The sequence below is a fragment of the Leuciscus leuciscus genome, assembly GCF_965113295.1.
Source record: "Leuciscus leuciscus genome assembly, chromosome: 1".
Classification (NCBI taxonomy): Eukaryota; Metazoa; Chordata; class Actinopteri; order Cypriniformes; family Leuciscidae; genus Leuciscus; species Leuciscus leuciscus.
In genome coordinates, this window is record NC_138725.1 from 30,858,212 (window position 1) to 30,878,938 (window position 20,727).

The following is a 20,727-nucleotide window of genomic DNA, read 5'->3' on the forward strand; positions in this document are numbered from 1 at the left end:
ATGATTCAGCCTCAATTATCGCCCCTCAAGAACAACTACGCCGCTTTACAACTATAGGACAGGAAGAGCTAAATAAACTTATCATTGCATCTAAACCAACAACATGTTTATTAGACCCAATACCCACTAAACTACTGAAAGAAGTGTTACCTGTAGTGGAAGAGCCTCTTCTCAATATTATTAACTCGTCTTTATCTTTAGGTCATGTTCCAAGAACATTTAAACTGGCAGTTATAAAACCTCTCATTAAGAAACCACAATTAGATCATAATAACCTAGCAAATTATAGACCCATTTCAAACCTACCATTTATGTCTAAAATACTAGAAAAAGTTGTGTCCGCTCAACTGGGCTCTTTCTTGAAAGAAAATGATATCTATGAAAAATTTCAGTCAGGATTCAGACCGCATCATAGCACTGAAACTGCGCTCGTTAAAATCACAAATGATTTACTTTTAGCTTCTGACCAAGGCTGTATCTCAATACTAGTTTTACTCGATCTTAGCGCTGCGTTCGACACTATAGATCACAAAATACTCTTAGATCGACTACAAAACTACACTGGTGTCCATGGACAGGCATTAAGCTGGTTTAGATCGTACTTATCAGACCGCTACCATTTTGTCTGTTTAAATGGGGAAAAATCGAAGATAACGTCAGTAAACTATGGAGTGCCGCAAGGATCTGTATTAGGCCCTCTGCTATTCTCAATATACATGCTGCCGCTTGGTAATATTATAAGAAAACATGGAATTAATTTCCACTGTTATGCTGATGACACTCAATTATATATTTCATCACGACCGGATGAAAACAATAAATTATCTAAATTGACAGAGTGTGTTAAAGATATAAAATACTGGATGACGTGTAATTTTCTGCTATTAAATTCAGATAAAACGGAGGTATTACTTATGGGTCCAAACAACTGCCCACAAAACCTCTTACAATGCAACTTCAATTTAGAAGGATGTCCTGTTCTTTTATCCTCTACAGTAAAAGACCTGGGAGTTATACTAGATCGCAACTTGTCTTTCGAAAATCATATTTCATATGTTACAAGAACAGCCTTTTTCCACCTTAGAAACATTGCTAAGCTACGTAATATGCTATCTGTCTCTGATGCTGAAAAGTTAGTTCATGCATTCATGACCTCGAGACTAGATTACTGTAATGCTTTATTAGCTGGTTGTCCTGCATCCTCAATAAACAAGCTACAGTTAGTCCAAAATGCAGCTGCTAGAGTTCTTACTAGGTCAAGAAAATATGATCATATAACACCAATTCTATCATCTCTACACTGGTTATCTATTAAGTTCCGTATCAATTACAAAGTATTACTAATGACCTATAAAGCCCTAAATGGTTTAGCTCCTGGGTATTTAACGGAACTTCTATCGTCCTACAATCCATCGCGCTCTTTAAGATCACTAAATTCGAGGCTTCTGGTCATTCCTAGGATATCTAAGTCCACTAAAGGAGGGAGGGCATTTTCACATTTAGCTCCTAAACTCTGGAATGGCCTTCCTGATATTGTTCGAGGCTCAGATTCGCTGTCCCAGTTTAAAACTAGATTAAAGACGCATCTCTTTAGCCAAGCATTCACATAATACTTACCTTTTATACTACAGTTGAATCAGATTGAATGCATTATTATTTGGAACAGCAGCTACGCTAATTATTTCCCATCTGCTTTTCTGTTGTTATCTCGGGACGCTAGTACCGAGGTAAATAGAGTTCGTCAGCTCCAGTTTGTATCCAGCCTCTCATGGAAACTTCAGATGCCCCAACACCCATGCAGAGACGACTCGAAGCCCGTGAGGAGACGACTCCACGCCCGTGAGGAGACGACTCGACGCCGGCGATATGTTATGCCCTAAATTAATGCATGATTAACTAACTGTATTTTTCTATGTACATTTCTGAAATGCACTTTCTGTAAAGCTGCTTTGAGACAATATGTATTGTGAAAAGCGCTATACAAATAAATTTGAATTGAATTGAATTGAATTGAATTGCCGATTTAGCTAGACGCTTCAAAATGTCAACTGGCCAGGTCAGTAAAACGCTGACATTCTGGATAGATGTGATTGCTGAGCACACCCAGGATCTCATTCCATGGCTGCCTCGCAAAACAATAACCGCAAATTTTGAGACCCCATTGACTTCCATAGTAGGAAAAAAAAAATACTATGGAAGTCAATGGGGTCCATCAACTGTTTGGTTACCGACATTTTTCAAAATATCTTCTTTTGTGTTCAGCAGAAAAAAGAAATTCATACAGGTTTGAAACAACTTGAGGGTGAGTAAATGATGACAGAATTTTCTTTTTTGGGTGAACTATCCCTTTAATGATGAAAATTTGAAATAAATTATTTTTATCTTTTGTGACGGTGAAAAAGCCACGTCACGTCAACTACCCAAACATAGGGTTGACGTTACAGCATTTTCTGGCACGTAATGTGACGTTTGAGAACCTAAAACCCTGTTTCTCCTAGTTGACACGACAACACATAACCGCCGTTATCAGAAATCTCCACTTTGGCCGGAGTTTTTAGAAATAATAGTTTTCTGTGATAAAAACGGGGTATTCGTGTAAATGAGAGGCCAAACCGGAGGGAAATATCTGCGTCTTCCCTATGGGGCCACAGACTGATGTCACAGTGCAAAATACTGTGCGATGAGTTGGAATGATTACACTCACCTGTTCCTTGTTCACATTGTTGTTATGATCCAGGGCAGCAAGCATAGAGGCATGAACCATCACATCATATCCAAAATGCGTTCTCTTTGGGAGGTATTTCAGATACATGGAGTGATACACCTTAAACAAAATATAATTTGAAATGAGAACAATTACAATTGAATTACACTCTGCAATGGAAATCATGCCTACTTATACTACAGGGCCGTTGAATGCTTGAATCTGATTGGTTGACAAACGTTCTAAGGTGTGCATTATTTTCAGGGAAACGCACAGTTAAAGTAGTTCCAGGCAGATCTTGACCGCATTACAGTTCCATATCACTTCGCGTAGTCAACTGTAATAACGGAAAATAGGATACAATTCATAACAAGAAAAAGCATTTCGCCCCATGCGCTTGATCTGCAATTTTCAATGTCTAGCTTCACAATCAATAGAAACATGCAGTTTAATTTGAATAAATAAACTATAAAGTCATATCTATAATCAATAGAAAATTAAACTGAATATAGGCTAAATAAATGGATAGTCCTGCAGCACGGATTTTTATTGCAGATAATTTAACAAATAAATAATTATTGATAGGCCTACTTGTTAAAAGGGCTTTGGGTTTCATTTATTTGGCTAGTCTACTGTCATCTGTCAATAATAGAAAAAAAAAAGAATTAACGAATTAATTAAAACGAATTGAATTAATTAATAAATAATAATATTGACGCACATGCTTTTCTGTCTCATTATTGCAACATTTCTCTCTAATAACTGCATTAATAACTGCATAAAGCCAGGAACACACTTTAAGGCCAGTTATGAATGTAATTAATACTTATGACTGATCATGCCCAAACGCATGTTCAGCGCGTTCAGTCTGTGTTCAAAGTCGGTGTTTAAAATCTGCTGCAGTCGATGAAAACAGTCAGAGAATGGGTCAGCTAGTCGTGTGTCCCCAGCATTAGTCTGCTATCAGCGGCTCAAACCTCCGTTACTAACTCTGAAATGACGTTTTGGAATTAGCAACGGAGGCATGGGATTAGATGCGTAAGAAATTAGTCCTACATACAAGAGCGTTTTAATGACAAAAACTTTACAAACGTCTTGAAATACATAATCTGAACAATGTTTCGAGGTGTGGTAACTGTAGTATAAGCGGAATAATTGACTTCAGGCCGTTTAATTATTAGAAAAATAATGCACACCCGAGGTGTAACGGCCACTCCGCTTCGTGTCGTGACCGCATTACTACCTCGGGTGTGCATTATTTTTCTAAAAATTCAACGGCCTGTCGTCAATTATTCCTTACTTATAATATCTAATGTTTATACTTGATCATACCTCTAGTGTTGTTGTGTGGACGCACTCCGTTAAGTGATCCAAGTCTTTTAAAAGCTGCTTGTCTGTCACAGTCTTCACAAGACTGTTGTGTGCAACAGATCCCGGCATCAGCCACAGCTTTCCGCTTTGGACTGCCTCGTCAAGGGGCTCGTGTGGACATTTGTGGTAGTACCTGTTCCAAGGCCACTCATGACGGTTGGTAACATGGTGTACTATGGAGACCCACTTCTCTCTCAACAGTTCAGCATTACCCTCACATGTTTGTGCACACCACCACAAATGATTTATGATGGATGTTATCCACTCTGCCAGGCCTTCACATTCCTTTGTCTTTGCTGCCTTCGCTAATTTTTTTTTTTGATAGGCCTTTGGCCACATGCCATGGGTCAAATTGATTTTGTTTTTCAGGATTGTTTACCCTCATTTCTTTCACAATTTGAGGGTGGCGGTCAGTGGAGATGGTGCTCACCTTAACTCCATTCTCTTCAATTGTTTGTAGAGCATCTTTGAAACCCTTGATCTCCATTGTGTTGGAGCTTGACACTGGGTGCAACTTACAACTTTAAAGTCCACTACCTTTTCAGTCAGTGCATTCATAAAGGTGTGCGTACAGTATTTAGCTGAGTGACCAGGATAGTCACACCGGCCATCTCCACAGAGCACAACTTCTTGCTGGTTAGTCATTGTGGTTAACACAGTACTCTGCTCTTTATTCCATGTTTTTTCAATCACAGGAAACACGTACCTCTTCCTCAGTGTTGCATATGTATCAGCACTTATTGTCTTTAGGTTCATATTGTGACAGAAGCGCTCAAATTTTACAAAATGGATCCCACTGAAGAAGACTGACGCTGATAAGAGCAGGTTTCCTTTCCCTTTGCAGTGTTTTCCAGGAGGCTGACTTTGCCATCTGTAACTGCAGAGTTCTAATGTCAATTGTGATCATCATTGTGTAGCTCTCTCATATCTTCCTGAACAATAAGGGAGCCACACTTTGAATAATGTCGAAGCAATTGCTGTAACTGCTCCTCAAAAACTAGAAAAACTAGTGCTAATTCCTTCAACGTGAATTAATTGAAGGTCGTGAGCCCTGTGTACTTTGAGAGGACTCTGATGCACTTGCAGTGTAATCCGGATCAAATAGACTACGCTGTGACTGAGATAGATCGCTAGGTTCATTATCTGATAAGAACAGATCTTGAGAGTTGTCATCCTACTATGGTCGGTCGCCACCTGGTAGTGCATCAGCTGGCCACTGTACAGCTGCATCCAATTGGTATACTAGTCCAAAATCCATCTGAGTCTCTGCATCAACTTTAATTGGAGAACACTGGACGCTTTTATCTTCCATTACAGCCTCGACAAGTGCATGGTTTTCTGGTTCGACACGGTCCATGATTTCCTCTGCACAAGTGGAGACACAAGCGCTAGTGCTACTTAGCATGCTATCCAGCGTCTCTTGCCTTAGCCGTTTCTGTTCACGATTTACACTTGAAATACGCGGAAGTTTAGCTTTCTTGTGAGGAAAAATCGCGGGTATTGCATTCGGTTTAAGTACTCGCCTGTAACCACGAACCCCCATGTTCATCAGCTGTCGGCGATCAAAATCCTCAAATGAATAAGGGCTAAAGTGTCGAGAACAGAGCCGCAGGTAATTGGGGAGTTTCACTCGCCCGCAAGCATCTTCCCATTGTTTTCTTCTCTTTGCATCAGAACTAGGAAAACAGTGGAAGGTCAAATCACCGCTCTCGTTTGTCTTTGAATGGGCATCACAACCAACAGCCACACAATGTGGCATTTTATCTCTCTAGGTGTGTCCGACGATGAACTGTAGAAGAAGAGTCAGTCGAACTGCCCGCGTTTTAGTTTGGCGCTCAGGACCGTCGTGCGTCATCAACAATTGACGGCCCATAGTACAAAAAAGCCAACATGACATCATGACTTTGCGTAAACATACACGCCACTTTCAAGTCAAAAGTGGCGTGTTATCTATACGCATTTTGAGCTATCCGCGTGTATGTTCACGCCAAAATGAAACCGTCATCTTCCGCGTGTATGTCTACGCCGTTAAATGTCCGAGCGAAACGGAGCAAAATGTACGTGAAATAATCATGTTGGTCCCCTTTGGAAAACGTGTAGATGTCACAGTTTAACAACCTCAGATGTGAATCTTACACGGACGTTTGCTAATCCTACCCCTAAATCTAATCATAACCATTTCTTAAAACTATAGGCTACAATTATAAAGAAAAACAACAGACAGACAAGTATAATCACAATAATTTATTTAATGAGAAAATGTCAAAATCGGTACCAAAAGTTGTTCACGTGACGATGTGTCACAGTCCTCTCTGGCAGTGGTTTTGTATGAGGTAACAGACAGAGCAGAATTTAAGTTATTAATTCAAATCCATGAAAACGTTAATCCGTCTTCGGTTCGGTTCGCTCTGAGGGCTGCCGCCTGCGCGGCAGTGCGCACTTCATTTCAAATGTGAATGTGCATGACGCAATCTGTGACGAAGCAGGCGAGGCGAGAGCCAATGAGCGTTTGATATTACTGCCGTAACCATAGTAACCTGTCGTAACGCTTCTTGAGGGCGCAATTTTTGAATTTGAATTCATAACAAGCGCGGGGTTTGACGTTTACGGTCAAGATGACGATTACGGTCAAGATGACGATTACTGGATAAAGGGCTGAGTTTGGATCTTTTTCTTGCAAATAATATATGGATTCTGAAGGTTTGGATTACATCAAGCTAATAAAATTGGTGTATTTTGTGAATCGATGTTGTGTTGTAAGGTTAGTATATTATGGTTCTATAGGAACCATAAATAAATTATTGTGATTATACTCGTCTGTCTGTTGTTTTTCTTTATAATTGTTGCCTAGGTAGTTTTAAGAAATGGTTATGGTTAGGTTTAGGGGTAGGATTCGTGGCTCAAACTATCTTTTAATGCCATATTGTTCATAAAAATGCCATTTTCCTACATATCTGTCCATTACGTTTTATCATTTTAATATTGTCCATAAAATGGGTATGTTTAGGTGTGGGAGTAGTGTTAAGGGATCTTACATTTATAATCTATACAATGGTATAGGAAATTGTACAGATATCTTCAAGATATGGCAAACGTGTATGGGCGTTAAACTGTGACATCTACACATTTTCCAAAGGGGACCAACGTGATTATTTCACGTCTTGTCGTGATACGATATTCGTATCGATATTTTTTTTCCTAGGATGGTAGGAGAAGATTAACCCCAGTGACGGGTAGGTTTAGGGACTTTTAGGGAGTTGGGGTAGGTCATATCTATATATACGTTAAGTCAACGGCGTTGATAAACACGCTGAAAAGCGATTATGCGTGTTGATAGCACGCCAAAAATGGAAATCGAATTGGCGTGTCATACATATACCATTTCATGAGATCAGTCTGAAAAAAGTAGTGATCGCGCTTTTTTATTTTTCTTAATCATGAAAGCATTTCAGGTATTTTTAACCAAGCGCCTTACTTAGGAGGGGTATGGACATCATATCTAGACTAGCCGGAGATCCTTTTAAGTTTGCTTATGAGCTGCGATTTCTCTCTTGAGAAACCACGCTTGTGCATTTTTTTCTCTGATTCGATCATAAACTTGCGCATTACGTACCGTTTCACAGCTGGCGAACGATCCCGCGGTTCAGCATCATCACTACAACACGGCATTATTACGGCTTTTGTTCACACAGCGTGTGTTCCGGGACTGAACACGGCAATGTTACTAGGTCCCCAACCCGGCATCGATCCCTACATCAGTCCCGGGTCGTGTTTGCGTTCACACAGAAGGCACTCTGGCAATTTGCCGGCAATTTCCCAGGTTCAAAGCGCTGTGTGAAAGGGGCTTAAGTCTCCTGGACTTCGCTTCTGAGTTTCCAACAGTTACATTGCACCATTTCACAGCAAGACAGCATTTTTAACACGTGAACCGCTTCTCTCCTGTGTGCAAGTACTTGTTGTGTGAGCCTTAAGATTTCGTTCTCGTGAAAAACACTTGCCACACAGTTTACAGATGAAACGTTTCTCTCCAGTGTGAAGTCTCATGTGACTGTTGAGGTTACTTTTACGACTGAAACTTTTTCCACATTGATGACATATAAAACTGTTCTCTCCTGAGTGAATCTTCAAGTGGCCATTAAGGGTTGCTTTACGTGTGAAACTCTTTCCACACTGATCACATGTGAAAAAAAATTTTCTTATAATAAACGGTTTCTCTCTGGTGTGAATTCTCATGTGGGAATTAAGGGTGCTGTTATGTGCAAAACTCTGTCCACAATGAGAGCAAGTATAAGGCTTTTCTCCAGTGTGAATGCTCATGTGGACTTTAAGTGTCGTTTTATATGCAAAACTCTGTCCACAATGAGAGCAAGTATAAGGCTTTTCTCCAGTGTGAATTCTCATGTGGGAATTAAGGCTGCTGTTATGTGCAAATCTCTGTCCACAATGAGAGCAAGTATAAGGCTTTTCTCCAGTGTGAATTCTCGTGTGGGAATTAAGACCGCTTTTATGTGCAAAACTCTGTCCACAATGAGAGCAAGTATAAGGCTTTTCTCCAGTGTGAATGCTCATGTGGACTTTAAGTGTCGTTTTATATGCAAAACTCTGTTCACAATGAGAGCAAGTATAAGGCTTTTCTCCAGTGTGAATTCTCGTGTGGGAATTAAGACCGCTTTTATGTGCAAAACTCTGTCCACAATGAGAGCAAGTATAAGGCTTTTCTCCAGTGTGAATTCTCATGTGGGAATTAAGACCGCTTTTATGTGCAAAACTCTGTCCACAATGAGAGCAAGTATAAGGCTTTTCTCCAGTGTGAACTCTCATGTGGACTTTAAGTGTTGCTTTATATGCAAAACTCTGTTCACAATGAGAGCAAGTATAAGGCTTTTCTCCAGTGTGAATTCTCATGTGGGAATTAAGGCTGCTGTTATGTGCAAAACTCTGTCCACAATGAGAGCAAGTATAAGGCTTTTCTCCAGTGTGAATTCTCATGTGGTCTTTAAGGGTTTGTTTTTTAGCAAAACTCCTTCCACATGGTTGACAGGTGAAAGGACTCTCTCCAGTGTGAATTCTCATGTGGGAATTAAGGCTGCTTTTATGTGCAAAACTCTGTCCACAATGAGAGCAAGTATAAGGCTTTTCTCCAGTGTGAATTCTCACGATTGATTTCTCTTCAGTCTTGAAATCATGATGTTCATCTTGCATATTATTCAGTTCTTGACTCTCCTCTTTCAGTGGCATCAGGTCTAAAGCGAAAAAAGACAAATACAAGTTAACACCAGTTTAATGGCAACACACAGCTGACAACCTCACAGCTTAACTAATTGATGACTAACTGGGAAAATGTCTGCATGCGTTTACGATCATTTACAAACATTGTGGCAGCAAACTAGCCTGGTTGACACCAGACCCTTCTCAATTGTAACTGAGTGTGGGTCTGGGGAAGGTTCATTCACAGCCCATTTCCAAAGGGGCGTCACCAACGGACGTTGCTCAAATGCCTCTGAGCGTAATTGGATAGACCTAAAACCAATCAGAGCTATCGTCATCGTGTAAAGCTCGCCTCAAAGTTTGTGATTGGTGCCTTGATTTTGAAAGATTGGAAATGGGCTTGAATACACTCTTGGGCAGACTTGCAGAGCAAATCTAAATTTGCTGGAAGTTAGTCAGGGTTTTCCCTGGCTGGCAGAAAACTATCCCAGATGGGTGAAATGGGACTCGGTAGCCTGATTTGGACATACACTGCAGCTGGTGGTTAATGATAGTGTTAATACGTTTGTGCATCAGGTTATCATTACAGCTTCAACCACAGTACCTCTACATGCAAGGCACTGGAGGCAAAACAAGAACAAATGGAATTTCCGAAACTCCAGCTCATTCAATTGTGCAAAACAAGATGAAACTCAGCACGTGAGGTGTTTGGAAGACTTCTTGTTCTGTCTGACCGAACGGTAATAAAGCTGCAAGAAGCCAGGGGGCCGTTCTTCGTATGTCGCTAAATACATTTGGGATCAAATGGGACATCCAAGATGATATCATCGTGCTACTCATGATCTGGCTAAATAGCTTCTTCGAACACACCTGTTGTTTATGATTAGTATTACTGGATTGAGTTATCTGAGATAACCCCACCGCCACCACGGGGCACTCGATCCACAACCTTGACATCAGCAAACCGCTCACCCACACAACGCTATACACGCTGTCTGCCATCTGCCCAGTACAGTGAATACCGGGATTCGTCCGTGAAGAAAACACCTCTCCAAATTACCAGACGCCATCGAATGTGAGGATTTGCCCACTCAAGTCAGTTACGACAAACTGTAGTCAGATCGAGACCCCAATGAGGACGACGAGCATGTAGATGAGCTTCCCTGAGACGGTTTCTGACAGTTTGTGCAGAAATTCTTTGGTTATGCAAACCGATTGTTGCAGCAGCTGTCCGGGTTGCTGATCTCAGACGATCTTGTAGGTGAAGATGCTGGATGTGGAGTAGGGATGCAGCGATCCGATACTCAGTATACTCTGTTGTTAAGCCCCACAAAAGGCACAAAACATTATAAAGCACCATAAAGTTTCTGTGCACTATAAGTGTTCTGAAGCCATTATATAGTATAATGTGAGATAGAAATTAATATTTAAGTCATTAAATTCAAGATCACGTAAACTTTTCCCTCCGCTGTGTCTGTCAATCATTCTCCATTCAGCATCAAACAACGCATTGCGTTTGGTTACGACAGTCAACACGATGAAACTCTCCAAGATGATTCAATGTTACTATTATTATAGTTGATCTGTAGATAAAGGTCTTGATCTATAGATAAAGGTCTATGGTTTCGCATAAAACAACTTTATCTTGCTGGACTTTATTGCTGTACCTTAATCATGTTAAATTTTACCTGGTGTCTGTTAGATCACAACACTAGAGTAGGGTCAGAGCACTATAATTGTTCTTCGCGCACACAGTAACTGAAATTTAAAACTGTTAAAAGAAAAGGCCCAATAAACTAATAGATACAGTGTAATACACTACGCATCAATATGTCTTTCCTTTGTGCTTTGAACTTTTCAATGCAGACTCGAAGTGCTGTGACTCCATGTTGCTTCAAACGCTTTCATTCTGCGCTCGGGATGCGCATAATTAGCCTACGTCAGACTTCGTACTTCCGCTCAATTTCATTTCGCTTCTGTACTCAGTCTGAGACCGCATCAGAGCTTTCCGTTTTCCTCCGGCCTGAAAACAGCCAGCCAGTTAACGAACAGAGGGCGGGCTGAGAGCTGTGACGTAGACGCTGGACGCGTAGACATACTTCACATAATCTGCAAAAGTCGTTCACAGCCATGTTCACTCCGGTATTTTGCTTGATGGTTTTGTTTTCGCATCATACATGTGTTTACAGTGGAAGTTAGATGCGGATGAGCATGCCCATAACACACGCCATAACCAAACGTTATGTGATTGGCTTACGGGTAACCAATGATTTTAAGCTTCAGACTAGCGCCCCCAGGCGGTAAAGAAACCGTTTTTCTATTACGGAACTCCAGACTCTCTCTACGAAGCAAAGCGATTACCAGGCTAGCGCATAAGCGCTTTGTGCCGCAATGTATTGGAGCCTTTCCGATCATAATACATTGACGCAATGAAAGATTATTAATAGCCTTTCTTGTTCTGTCCTATCATATGTTGCTGCCTCATTAAACAGCTGTGCTATACATTTACAAAATGTCTCAATTTTACAGTAGCTTTATATAAAATAATTTCTCTTTTTGATTTTTGTTATCTTGTTTTTTTATGAATGTATTTTACAACAATACAAAGAGCAAAGTGTAACGTTTTACAAGATTTAGTGTTACACTTATTGTCTCTTTTTTCATTCCCTACTAAATATTTTTTTCACTAAAATGTTCAGATTTTATACAATTGTGGACTCGTAATTTTTTCTAGACTAAATTTTACTGCTGAATTATCCACTAATCTAGTTTATAATAGCATTTTTGTCATAGATTATGATCTTTTTTTATTTTATTTGTTTGTTTTTTTTCTTTATAATGAAGTTGTCTGTATTAACCCTCTGGGGACGGATTGGGCGGTACCGCCCAAAATGGCATACTTTTACAAATGTGTAATTATCTTAAAAACTATTAATGATAGAGAGATGCGGTCTTTTTTGCCGTCTTCCTCAGATTCCGCTGAAAACAAAGGTATATGGCATACACACTTCCTTGTTGCGCAATACCACTGCGTATAAGGCCAATGAAATCGATGTTGTTAGGAATATTCCACGCGCAAAGACCAATGGAAAAATTGCCGCTGGGAGGAATATTTTTCTTAACCAATCAGAGGAAGGTTACCATGACTTATTCTAGCTCAGGGGTTTTCAACCGGTGGTCCGCGGCCCCCTGGTGGTCCGCGGCGGCATTGCATGTGGTCCGTGACATGCATTCCAGCCTACGTAATTTCACTATTAAAATAACTTTTTTTCCATAAAAAAAAAGTTTGTCTTCAAAAAAAGGCAAGTCAGTCAGTAATAAATACATTGGCATTCAGTAAAGTGTCGAACCCATGAAAAAAGTAGAACCATTGTCCGCTTTACATAAAACAAATCACAACATGACCTTGTGTGAGTGAGTAGCGTTCACACCAAACGTGAATAGAGCGTCTGGCGCAAGTGATTTTCATGTCAAGTCAATGTAAAGACGCGTTTACGCGCATCTGGAGGTCCTGCAGCGCGAATGAGGCGTTTAGCGCGGCGCAGTCGCGCGAATGAGGAAAATTGAGCGTCTGGTGCGATACGCGCGAGTGATTTGAGGGTGAGAGAGAGAGAGAGAATTCTGATTAGTCGAGAGGATGTATCGCGTTTAGGCTAAAAATAGGTTTGGCGCTTATCGCGATTTGGAAAGAAACTGCATCTTGCAGTACATTTTAAACAAGGAAATATAGCGATTTGGCATGAAATGTTGATGGAGCCGTGAATAGGTTCAGTACACAGCAAAATGACATGACAAACTCTTTTTTTTTTTTTTTTTTTTTTTTTAATGCCATTTCCTCAATTCGACGTCTGACTGTGCTATCTGACAAAGGAATCCACACACAGACACACACAATAGTGGGCCGCCAATTACTTGTTAGTCAGAATGGTGGTCCCTGGCACAGAACCAGTTGAAAACCCCTGTTCTAGCTAATCAGAGGACTCTGTAGCCTTGCAAGGGGTGGTACTATAGTAAGTGATATGACGCAAACAGCGTTGAGTGGAGAAGGAGACAGAGAGCGAACGGAGCGGAGTTTTTGAACAGAGATTTATATGAGAGAGAGACAGAACGATTATAATATTTATACATACATATATATATATATATATATATATATATAGCATAGTAGCAGTTATAGCATTATTATTTTATTGTTTTAGCACTTTTATGATGGCAAGCAGTAAAAGATTTACCTCAGAACAAGTTCTGGAACAATTACTGGAAAGTGACGGGGAGAAATCCGAAGCTGACAGCTTTTTGACAGATGACGAAATATTTTACCAGGATGGGGAAGATCCATTTGAGGACTGGTATGTAACTTCAAATAACCTCTTTATCATTATTTATTGTCTCATGCATCTTGAGTATTTGTATGTATTGGATTTTTAGTCAGAGAGAGAGATTGAGACATGAAATGTTTGTTTTAGTGTACCCCCCTCTCCCTTCCCTGTCAGCTCAGTTCAAGAGTGGTGTGAAATTTGTTTCAATAAACTGACTTACCATCTCACCCTTCACTGTAAGCTCAGGTCAAGAGAGGTGAAATGTGTTTTTAGTGTACAGTGGAGTTTCATAGGGTTACATGAGTTTATAGTGGAGTTTTTATTTTTTCTACATTGAATTTTGACACAAAAAGAAGCTTCCAGTTTCATTGTGTAATTGCTCTCTCCTTTTACATTTATTTCAGTAATGATAATGACCCAAGCACGTCATCTACACCGGCACCAGCACCTCAGCTTCCACCGAGGAGGAGATTGAGCCAGCCAAGCACATTAGCAACACCGGCACCAGCACCTCAGCTTTCACCGAGGAGGAGACGCAGACAATCTACACAGAGTGTTCAGAGGCCCACACTGAGCCGTGATCGCTCCCCACACCGTACAACACCTGAACAACACTGGAAAACCGAAAGCGATCTAGATGTGGCACCCATTCTTCCCAGGTTTGCCCCTGCCAGGCCCCCAGGAGTGCAACTGGATAAATCCAAAGTGTACAGTCCACTTGATTTGTTCCAGCATTTTTTCAGTAATAATGTCATCAGAAAATTGTGCAGTAACACAAATAAGCAAGCTACAAAGAGGATAGCAGAAGGACTGCAATTCAAATGGACTGATGTCACCCCCACAGACTTTCTAAAATATCTTGCACTTGTCATTTTCATGGGACTGCTAAAACTTGGATCAGTGAAAGCTTACTGGAGGCAAAAAAACATATTTTCAGTGCCATTTCCAAAGAAAGTGATGCCAAGGGACAGGTGGCTCTGCATTTCCTCGAATGTGCACATGAGCGATCCGGCTGAGGACATTGTGAATGACAGCAAAAAGGGCACATCAGACCATGACCCACTGTTTCGCCTCAAGCCTCTGATGACAGAAATCAAGGCAGCATGCAAGTCCTTTTACCAGCCAAACAAAAATCTGGCAATAGATGAGAGGATGGTGGCAACAAAAGCCAAAACAGGGATGACACAGTACATAAAGGACAAACCAACTAAGTGGGGATTCAAACTGTTCATCTTGGCCGACTCTTCAAATGGATACACTTCTAGCTTTACCGTGTACACGGAGAAGGCAAAGTTCCCCACTGGCTTTGGACTTTCCTATGACGCAGTTGTGGGCGTCCTGGACAAACCGTATTTGGGAAGTGGTTATCACATTTATTGTGATAACTTTTATACAAGCCCTCAGCTATTCAGACACCTGTCATCTCTGCACTTTAGAGCCTGTGGTACATATAGAGAGGGGAGGAAGGAAACCCCTAAATCCACCGTGAATGCCCTCTCCAAAAAATCCCAAAGAGGCACAATCAGATGGATCCGAGATGGTGACTTGCTCTTTGTCAAGTGGATGGACACAAGAGAGGTGTCCATCTGCTCGACCATCCATCAAGCCTACACATCTGAGAAGGTCGCGAGAAGGCAAAAAAAGAGAGATGGAACCTGGGAGAAAGTGAGCATTCCAGTTCCCACTCCAGTTGTGGAATACAACAAATACATGGGGGGTGTGGACTTGTCTGATCAGCTCATCCAGTACACTTCTGCTCACCACAAAGCGCATAGATGGTATAAGACTATGTTCTTACACTTTGTGGACATTGCCACATGCAACAGCTACATCCTCCACAAAGAACTGTGTGAAGAGCAAAAGAGTACACCGCTGACACACAGAGCCTTTACGGAGCAGCTCTGTGCTCAACTTGCTGGGGTGACAACTAAGGTTCAGACAACAGTGGCTGCAGACAGGACAACCCATCACACACCCCTGCCCATTGCCCCCTTGGACCCAGCAAACCCTGCACACAAGCCTGCAGATACCAGAAAGTACTGTGAGCACTGCAAGGCAAGCAGAGTGTACAACAAGACCCCCTGGCAGTGTGGGGCATGCCAGGTGGCCCTCTGCAACTTCCTGGAGAGGCCTTGCTTTGCTCACTGGCATGCCTGAGAAAAAACGCCTGGGACTGTTTTAGTTAATTATTTCATTGTTCTTTACATTTTTGATTGAACAATTACAAATGTCTGTCAAGCAAAGGGTTTGAAAAATATATTTTGTGTTCAAAAACTCTTCACTATTGTTGTGTGAGGTGTGATTTTCAGTAATAAATGACTAAAATAAAATTTTCGTTTTTGAAATTCTCTAGTTTATTGTACATTTTTTACTCATACTTCCTTTATAAACACATTACATGCATTATTATACACATTACATGCATTCTTATGTTAGCTTAGGGTCTTCTGAATCCATAGATACCAAACACATGGTGTTCCATCTCCATTACATATGGTTTATAAGCCCAAATGTAAAAATAGAGAAAACGGACCAAAAAGGGCTTAGTCCCCAGAGGGTTAAGTAGATTGTGTTTAACACACAAAAGAGTGATTATCAGTTCAACACAGAGTTATAGAAATTCTACTTGATTTAAAAAAAACTGCTGGTATCGGATCGGTATCGGTATATACTCCGAATTTTTGGTATCGGATCGATTCTGAAAAAAATGGTATCGGTGCATCCCTAATGTGGAGGCCCTGGGCTGGTGTGGTTACACATGGTCTGCGGTTGTGAGGCCGGTTGGATGTACTGCCAAAATCTCTGAAACGCCTTTGGAGATGGCTTATGATAGACAATTGCACGCTCCTTCAAAACTTGCGACATCTGTGGAATTGTGCTGTGTGATAAAACTGCACATTTTATTATGGCCAGCCTAAGGCACACCTGTGCAATAATAATGCTGTCTAATCAGCATCTTGATATGCCACACCTGTGAGGTGGATGGATTATCTCTGCAAAGGAGAAGTGCTCACTAACACAGATTTAGACACAAAATGCCTATTTCTCTCAAATATTGTTTACAATATTTGAGAGAAATAGGCCTTTTGTGTACATAGAAAAAGTCTTGGATCTTTGAGTTCAGCTCATGAAAAATGGGGGCAAAAACAAAAGTGTTGCATTTATAATTTTGTTCAGTGTATATTTGTGCTTTTATATATTGTTCAATCAAAGCATCACTGAAATATTTAAATGTTTGTGTTCATTTAAATTAAAAGTTAAGTTCTGTTTTATTATTCTCTCTTACTGTTATATGAAATAATGGCATTACAAAGAAACTACAAAGGTGTTTTTCATTGCACACTTTTGCACATGGGTGCCAGATTTTTTTAAAGGTTTAAAAGGGGGGCATGATAAAAAAAAGTTTCAAAAAGAAATTTATGTTTTTGAGGAAAACATTCCAGGATTTTTCTACACAGAATGGTCTTCAACGGCAACCATCTATCCCAATGTTCAAAAGAAGGTTCAAATGTCCGTCTCAATGCAGCTTGGAATGTTTTCCTCAAAAACCTTAATTTCTTTTCAACTGAAGAAAGAAAGACATGGATATCTTGGATGAAATCGGGGTGAGTAACTAATCCTTTAAAGATAAAATGTCTTCCACAGTGGTCAAACCAGCCCTGATCGTTTCTGTTCTGGACCCTCGTCAAAAACATCTACCCTCTTTGGAAATATCCTGTGGAAATGGATCCTACGGTAGGAGATGAGACAGTGTGTCCGCTACCAAAGCTAGAGTCGGACAACACAGCTATGGCAATGCCATGATAAGCTGATGACCCAGAAGCAGAGGTGGACACCTATATGAGAGACAATACATGCTCTTTGGATACTAATCCTCTTCACTGGTGGAAAGCTAATCAAATGCACTTCATGAGGCTGGCCACCCTAGAGATTCAATTCAATTTAATGTAAATTAGATGTAAATTAGCCCTGTGGCTATAATCTGGCATGTTTACGTCTGTTTTTGTTGTTTCAATGCAGATGTTCATTAATGTGCATTGTCCCTATCAAATAAATAAATAAATAAAAATAAATAATTTCAATTCAAAAAAAAAAATTCAAAAAGCTTTATTGTCTATCCCCACAGGGGTAGAAAATTGTCTTTAGACAAGAGGCTCAACAAACAATATACAACTAACAATACACAGCTAACAACAATACAATACAACAAACAACATCATTTAAGATAAACCCCTCCCCTATTTCCTATTTAAAATATCAACGGCCATCAGGATAAAAGACTTCTTATATTTGACCTTTTTCGCCAAAGGTACTTTAAATCGTCTACCAGACAGAAGTAAATCAAATGAGCTGTGCAGAGGATGGGCAGAGTCTGACACAATAGCAGATGCTTTCCTTTTTACTGCCACAATGTAAAGATCAGACAGGGTAGCTTGTTTCTCACCAATAATTTTACCAGCTATATTTATAATCCTTAGAAGTCTATTTTTGCATTTAACGGAAAGAGAGTTATACCAGGATACAATGTTAAAAGTAAGCACAGATTCGATAAGGGATTTATACACCACAATCAGAATATCTTTTTCCACATTAAAGCTCCTCAATTTCCTCAATAAGCCTAGACGTTGATATGCCTTCTTAAAAACACTTTCTGAGTGCTTGTCAAATTTAAACTTGGAGTCAATTTCTGTACCCAGATATTTAAAAGATCCCACCTGCTCAACTTCCTCTCCATTAATTATCAAGGGTTTAAAAAATGTGCATGCATTAATTACCCCGGAACACATTTCTTTGGTTTTGTCAATATTAAGCAATAGAGAACTCTCCTTTGTCCAGGCTATGATAGAGTTGACAAAATCAAAATAAATGTCCAGTGATTGGGTATCTCTCATACATCCCACCAGTGCCATGTCATCTGCATATTTTATCAGCATCAGATTCTCATTATTACAGGTGATCTCATTTGTATAGATTGAAAAAAGAATCGGGGATAGATTCTTTTTTCAATCTATACAAATGAGATCACCTGTAATAATGAGAATCTGATGCTGATAAAATATGCAGATGACATAACGCAGAATTTAGCAGTCAATACTGATTCATCGTTGATTCAAACCTCGGTGTGCACCTCTGTGTTCCTGGGACATCAGTACCATCTGATCAGATGTTCCCTTGAGCGGGTCTAACCGTAAACAGACTTCATTTAAGTGAACAGTGTTGCCAGATTGGGTGGGTTTTGAATTTGATTGTGCATGTAAATAAAGGGTTTGGGCGGGTGGACAAAATTTGGTCTGGTTTGGGGTCAGTTCGGCGTTTTTTTGTCTAATTTGTCTAAAAGTCTAATTGGTATTTATTGGTAATAAACAAAACTAAAATGTGCATGTAATCCATAAAATCAGTCATCACATGACATTACTAAACACACATGCCCATGCAGAGTCAGTTGGCGTTGACATCGCCGACGAGCGCGTGCTTTCAGCCAATCAGAGATCAGCAGGCAGACGCGAGTAAGCGCACAAACTTGTAGCTGTATATTCAAGTGATTGCTAATGCCAAAGTGGCATACATATACACTAAGTTGTAAAGAGTGAGATAGTGAGCAACTCTGAAAACGTGGATTACACATGTGGTGGGAGATGACTCGATGACTCTTAATAAATATCACTAACTCTGAGAGCACAGTTGAATGACTCGAATTGAAATCGAATATGGGACGACTCCTGTCCATGCATGTGCACGCAAGCCTATAACCTGACATCTGCAACTTTTTAATTCCACTAGAAACAAACCTTGTTGTATTATTTTAATTTGAAGCTGCTTTGATACAATCTGTATTGTGAAAAGCGCTATACAAATATACTTGACTTGACTTACATTGTCCAGACTGCACTCTACTTGTCTCTGACAGCTGCTGAAAAGGTTTGAATCAACGATGAATCAGTATTGACTGCTAAATTCTGCGTTATGTTTCGCAATGTGTACATCCGAGGGTTAAAGTCATCGGTTAATTCATTGATTGCCGTTTTGACAGTGTCCACCTGGACATTTTAGTCATATTTGCTAATTCACCTTAATTATTGCCTTGTTTCGATCCGTTTTCCTGGGAATTTATTTTATTTTTTATTTTATCATCGTTATGTTTTAAGGAGAAAAAAAATGGTGCTTAACCTTGAATGACATGGCAATACAATTATATCACATTATTTTTAACAGTGCGCGAGAGAGACCGAGTGTGTCCGAGAGCTCGTTTAACAGTGCGCGAGCCTAACTGTGACTGTGAGAAATGAAGTGGTGCAAATCGAATGCTTATATCCTGATTAAAGGATGTGATTCAACAGCAGCTGCTGCCGACATCTATTACTGTGGTTAAAGTTTCTGTGTTTTCTGTTTTCTATTTTCTATATTCTATATAAACAGGGTTTCTGCAGGTTTCAGTAAGTCAAATTTAAGACCTTTTTAAGACATTTTAAGACCATAAAGATTGAAATTTAAGACCTACACGACGCATTATTCAAGTTAGATAGATAGTTACCTCGGGAATCGGGATCATTAGAGTAAGAGTATTATTATCATTAGATAAACCTCATATTTCAGCCTTTAAATTTTTTTTATAAAAAGATAAATTACTGACATTTACACATTAGTATATATTTATTAGTAGTGTTTGGGTGTGAGATATTTTTTCATCTCGTTGCACCTGGTAAAAAAAATTAGCGCGTCGCTTCAATTATGAGCGCGCTTTGCCGCACGCCTACATTTGAACAAACTTGAGCGCGCAAAAGACGCGATATGTGAACGGCCTCTGGCGAGCTAGCTCATATCAAGCCACGAGCTAGCGAGCGGCGTATTGGAGACCCATGCTCTAGGGCTCCACTTTGTAATTTAGTTCACATTAACATTTGAGGGCAGCAATTGTATTCATAATGTCAAAATAAAACCAACGTAATGTTACTTGAAGGCATTATAGCCTACTATTCCTGCCAAACTTCCATGGTTGCAGTTAGTGTTACTACAGTAAATCCATGGTGAATGTTGCTGATCTGTGGACACTGGATCATTCATGGCACAATGCTTCTTCCTGGTTTCCACGTCAGCGCTGTTTGATCCGTTAATAACGGAGAAATG

The 20,727-nt window shown here is 40.1% G+C and overlaps 2 protein-coding genes across 5 annotated transcripts in view; one reads left to right on the forward strand and one right to left on the reverse strand.

Annotated features, from left to right (window-relative positions):
- Positions 1-20,727, reverse strand: part of LOC309477956 (uncharacterized protein) — a 52,703-nt gene that overhangs the window by 27,950 nt on the left and 4,026 nt on the right. For 2 of the 4 annotated variants that reach the window (XM_082141485.1, XM_082141484.1), the window contains exons 3-4: positions 4,037-9,318; positions 2,705-2,824 (exon numbers count right to left, since the gene is read on the reverse strand). The exons of 1 other annotated variant lie outside the window; for it this stretch is intronic. In XM_082141485.1, coding sequence (XP_081997611.1) covers positions 2,705-2,824; positions 4,037-4,414 — 498 coding nt within the window. In that variant the 5' untranslated portion in view covers positions 4,415-9,318. The remainder of the gene's footprint in view (positions 1-2,704; positions 2,825-4,036; positions 9,319-20,727) is intronic. One more of the 4 variants, XM_082141487.1, reaches the window with a different exon arrangement.
- On the forward strand, positions 13,271-16,004 carry LOC309477609 (piggyBac transposable element-derived protein 4-like). The gene is made up of 2 exons (XM_082140908.1): positions 13,271-13,632; positions 14,007-16,004. The coding sequence occupies exons 1-2, from the start codon at positions 13,490-13,492 to the stop codon at positions 15,757-15,759; spliced, it is 1,896 nt and encodes a 631-aa protein (XP_081997034.1). The 5' UTR covers positions 13,271-13,489; the 3' UTR covers positions 15,760-16,004.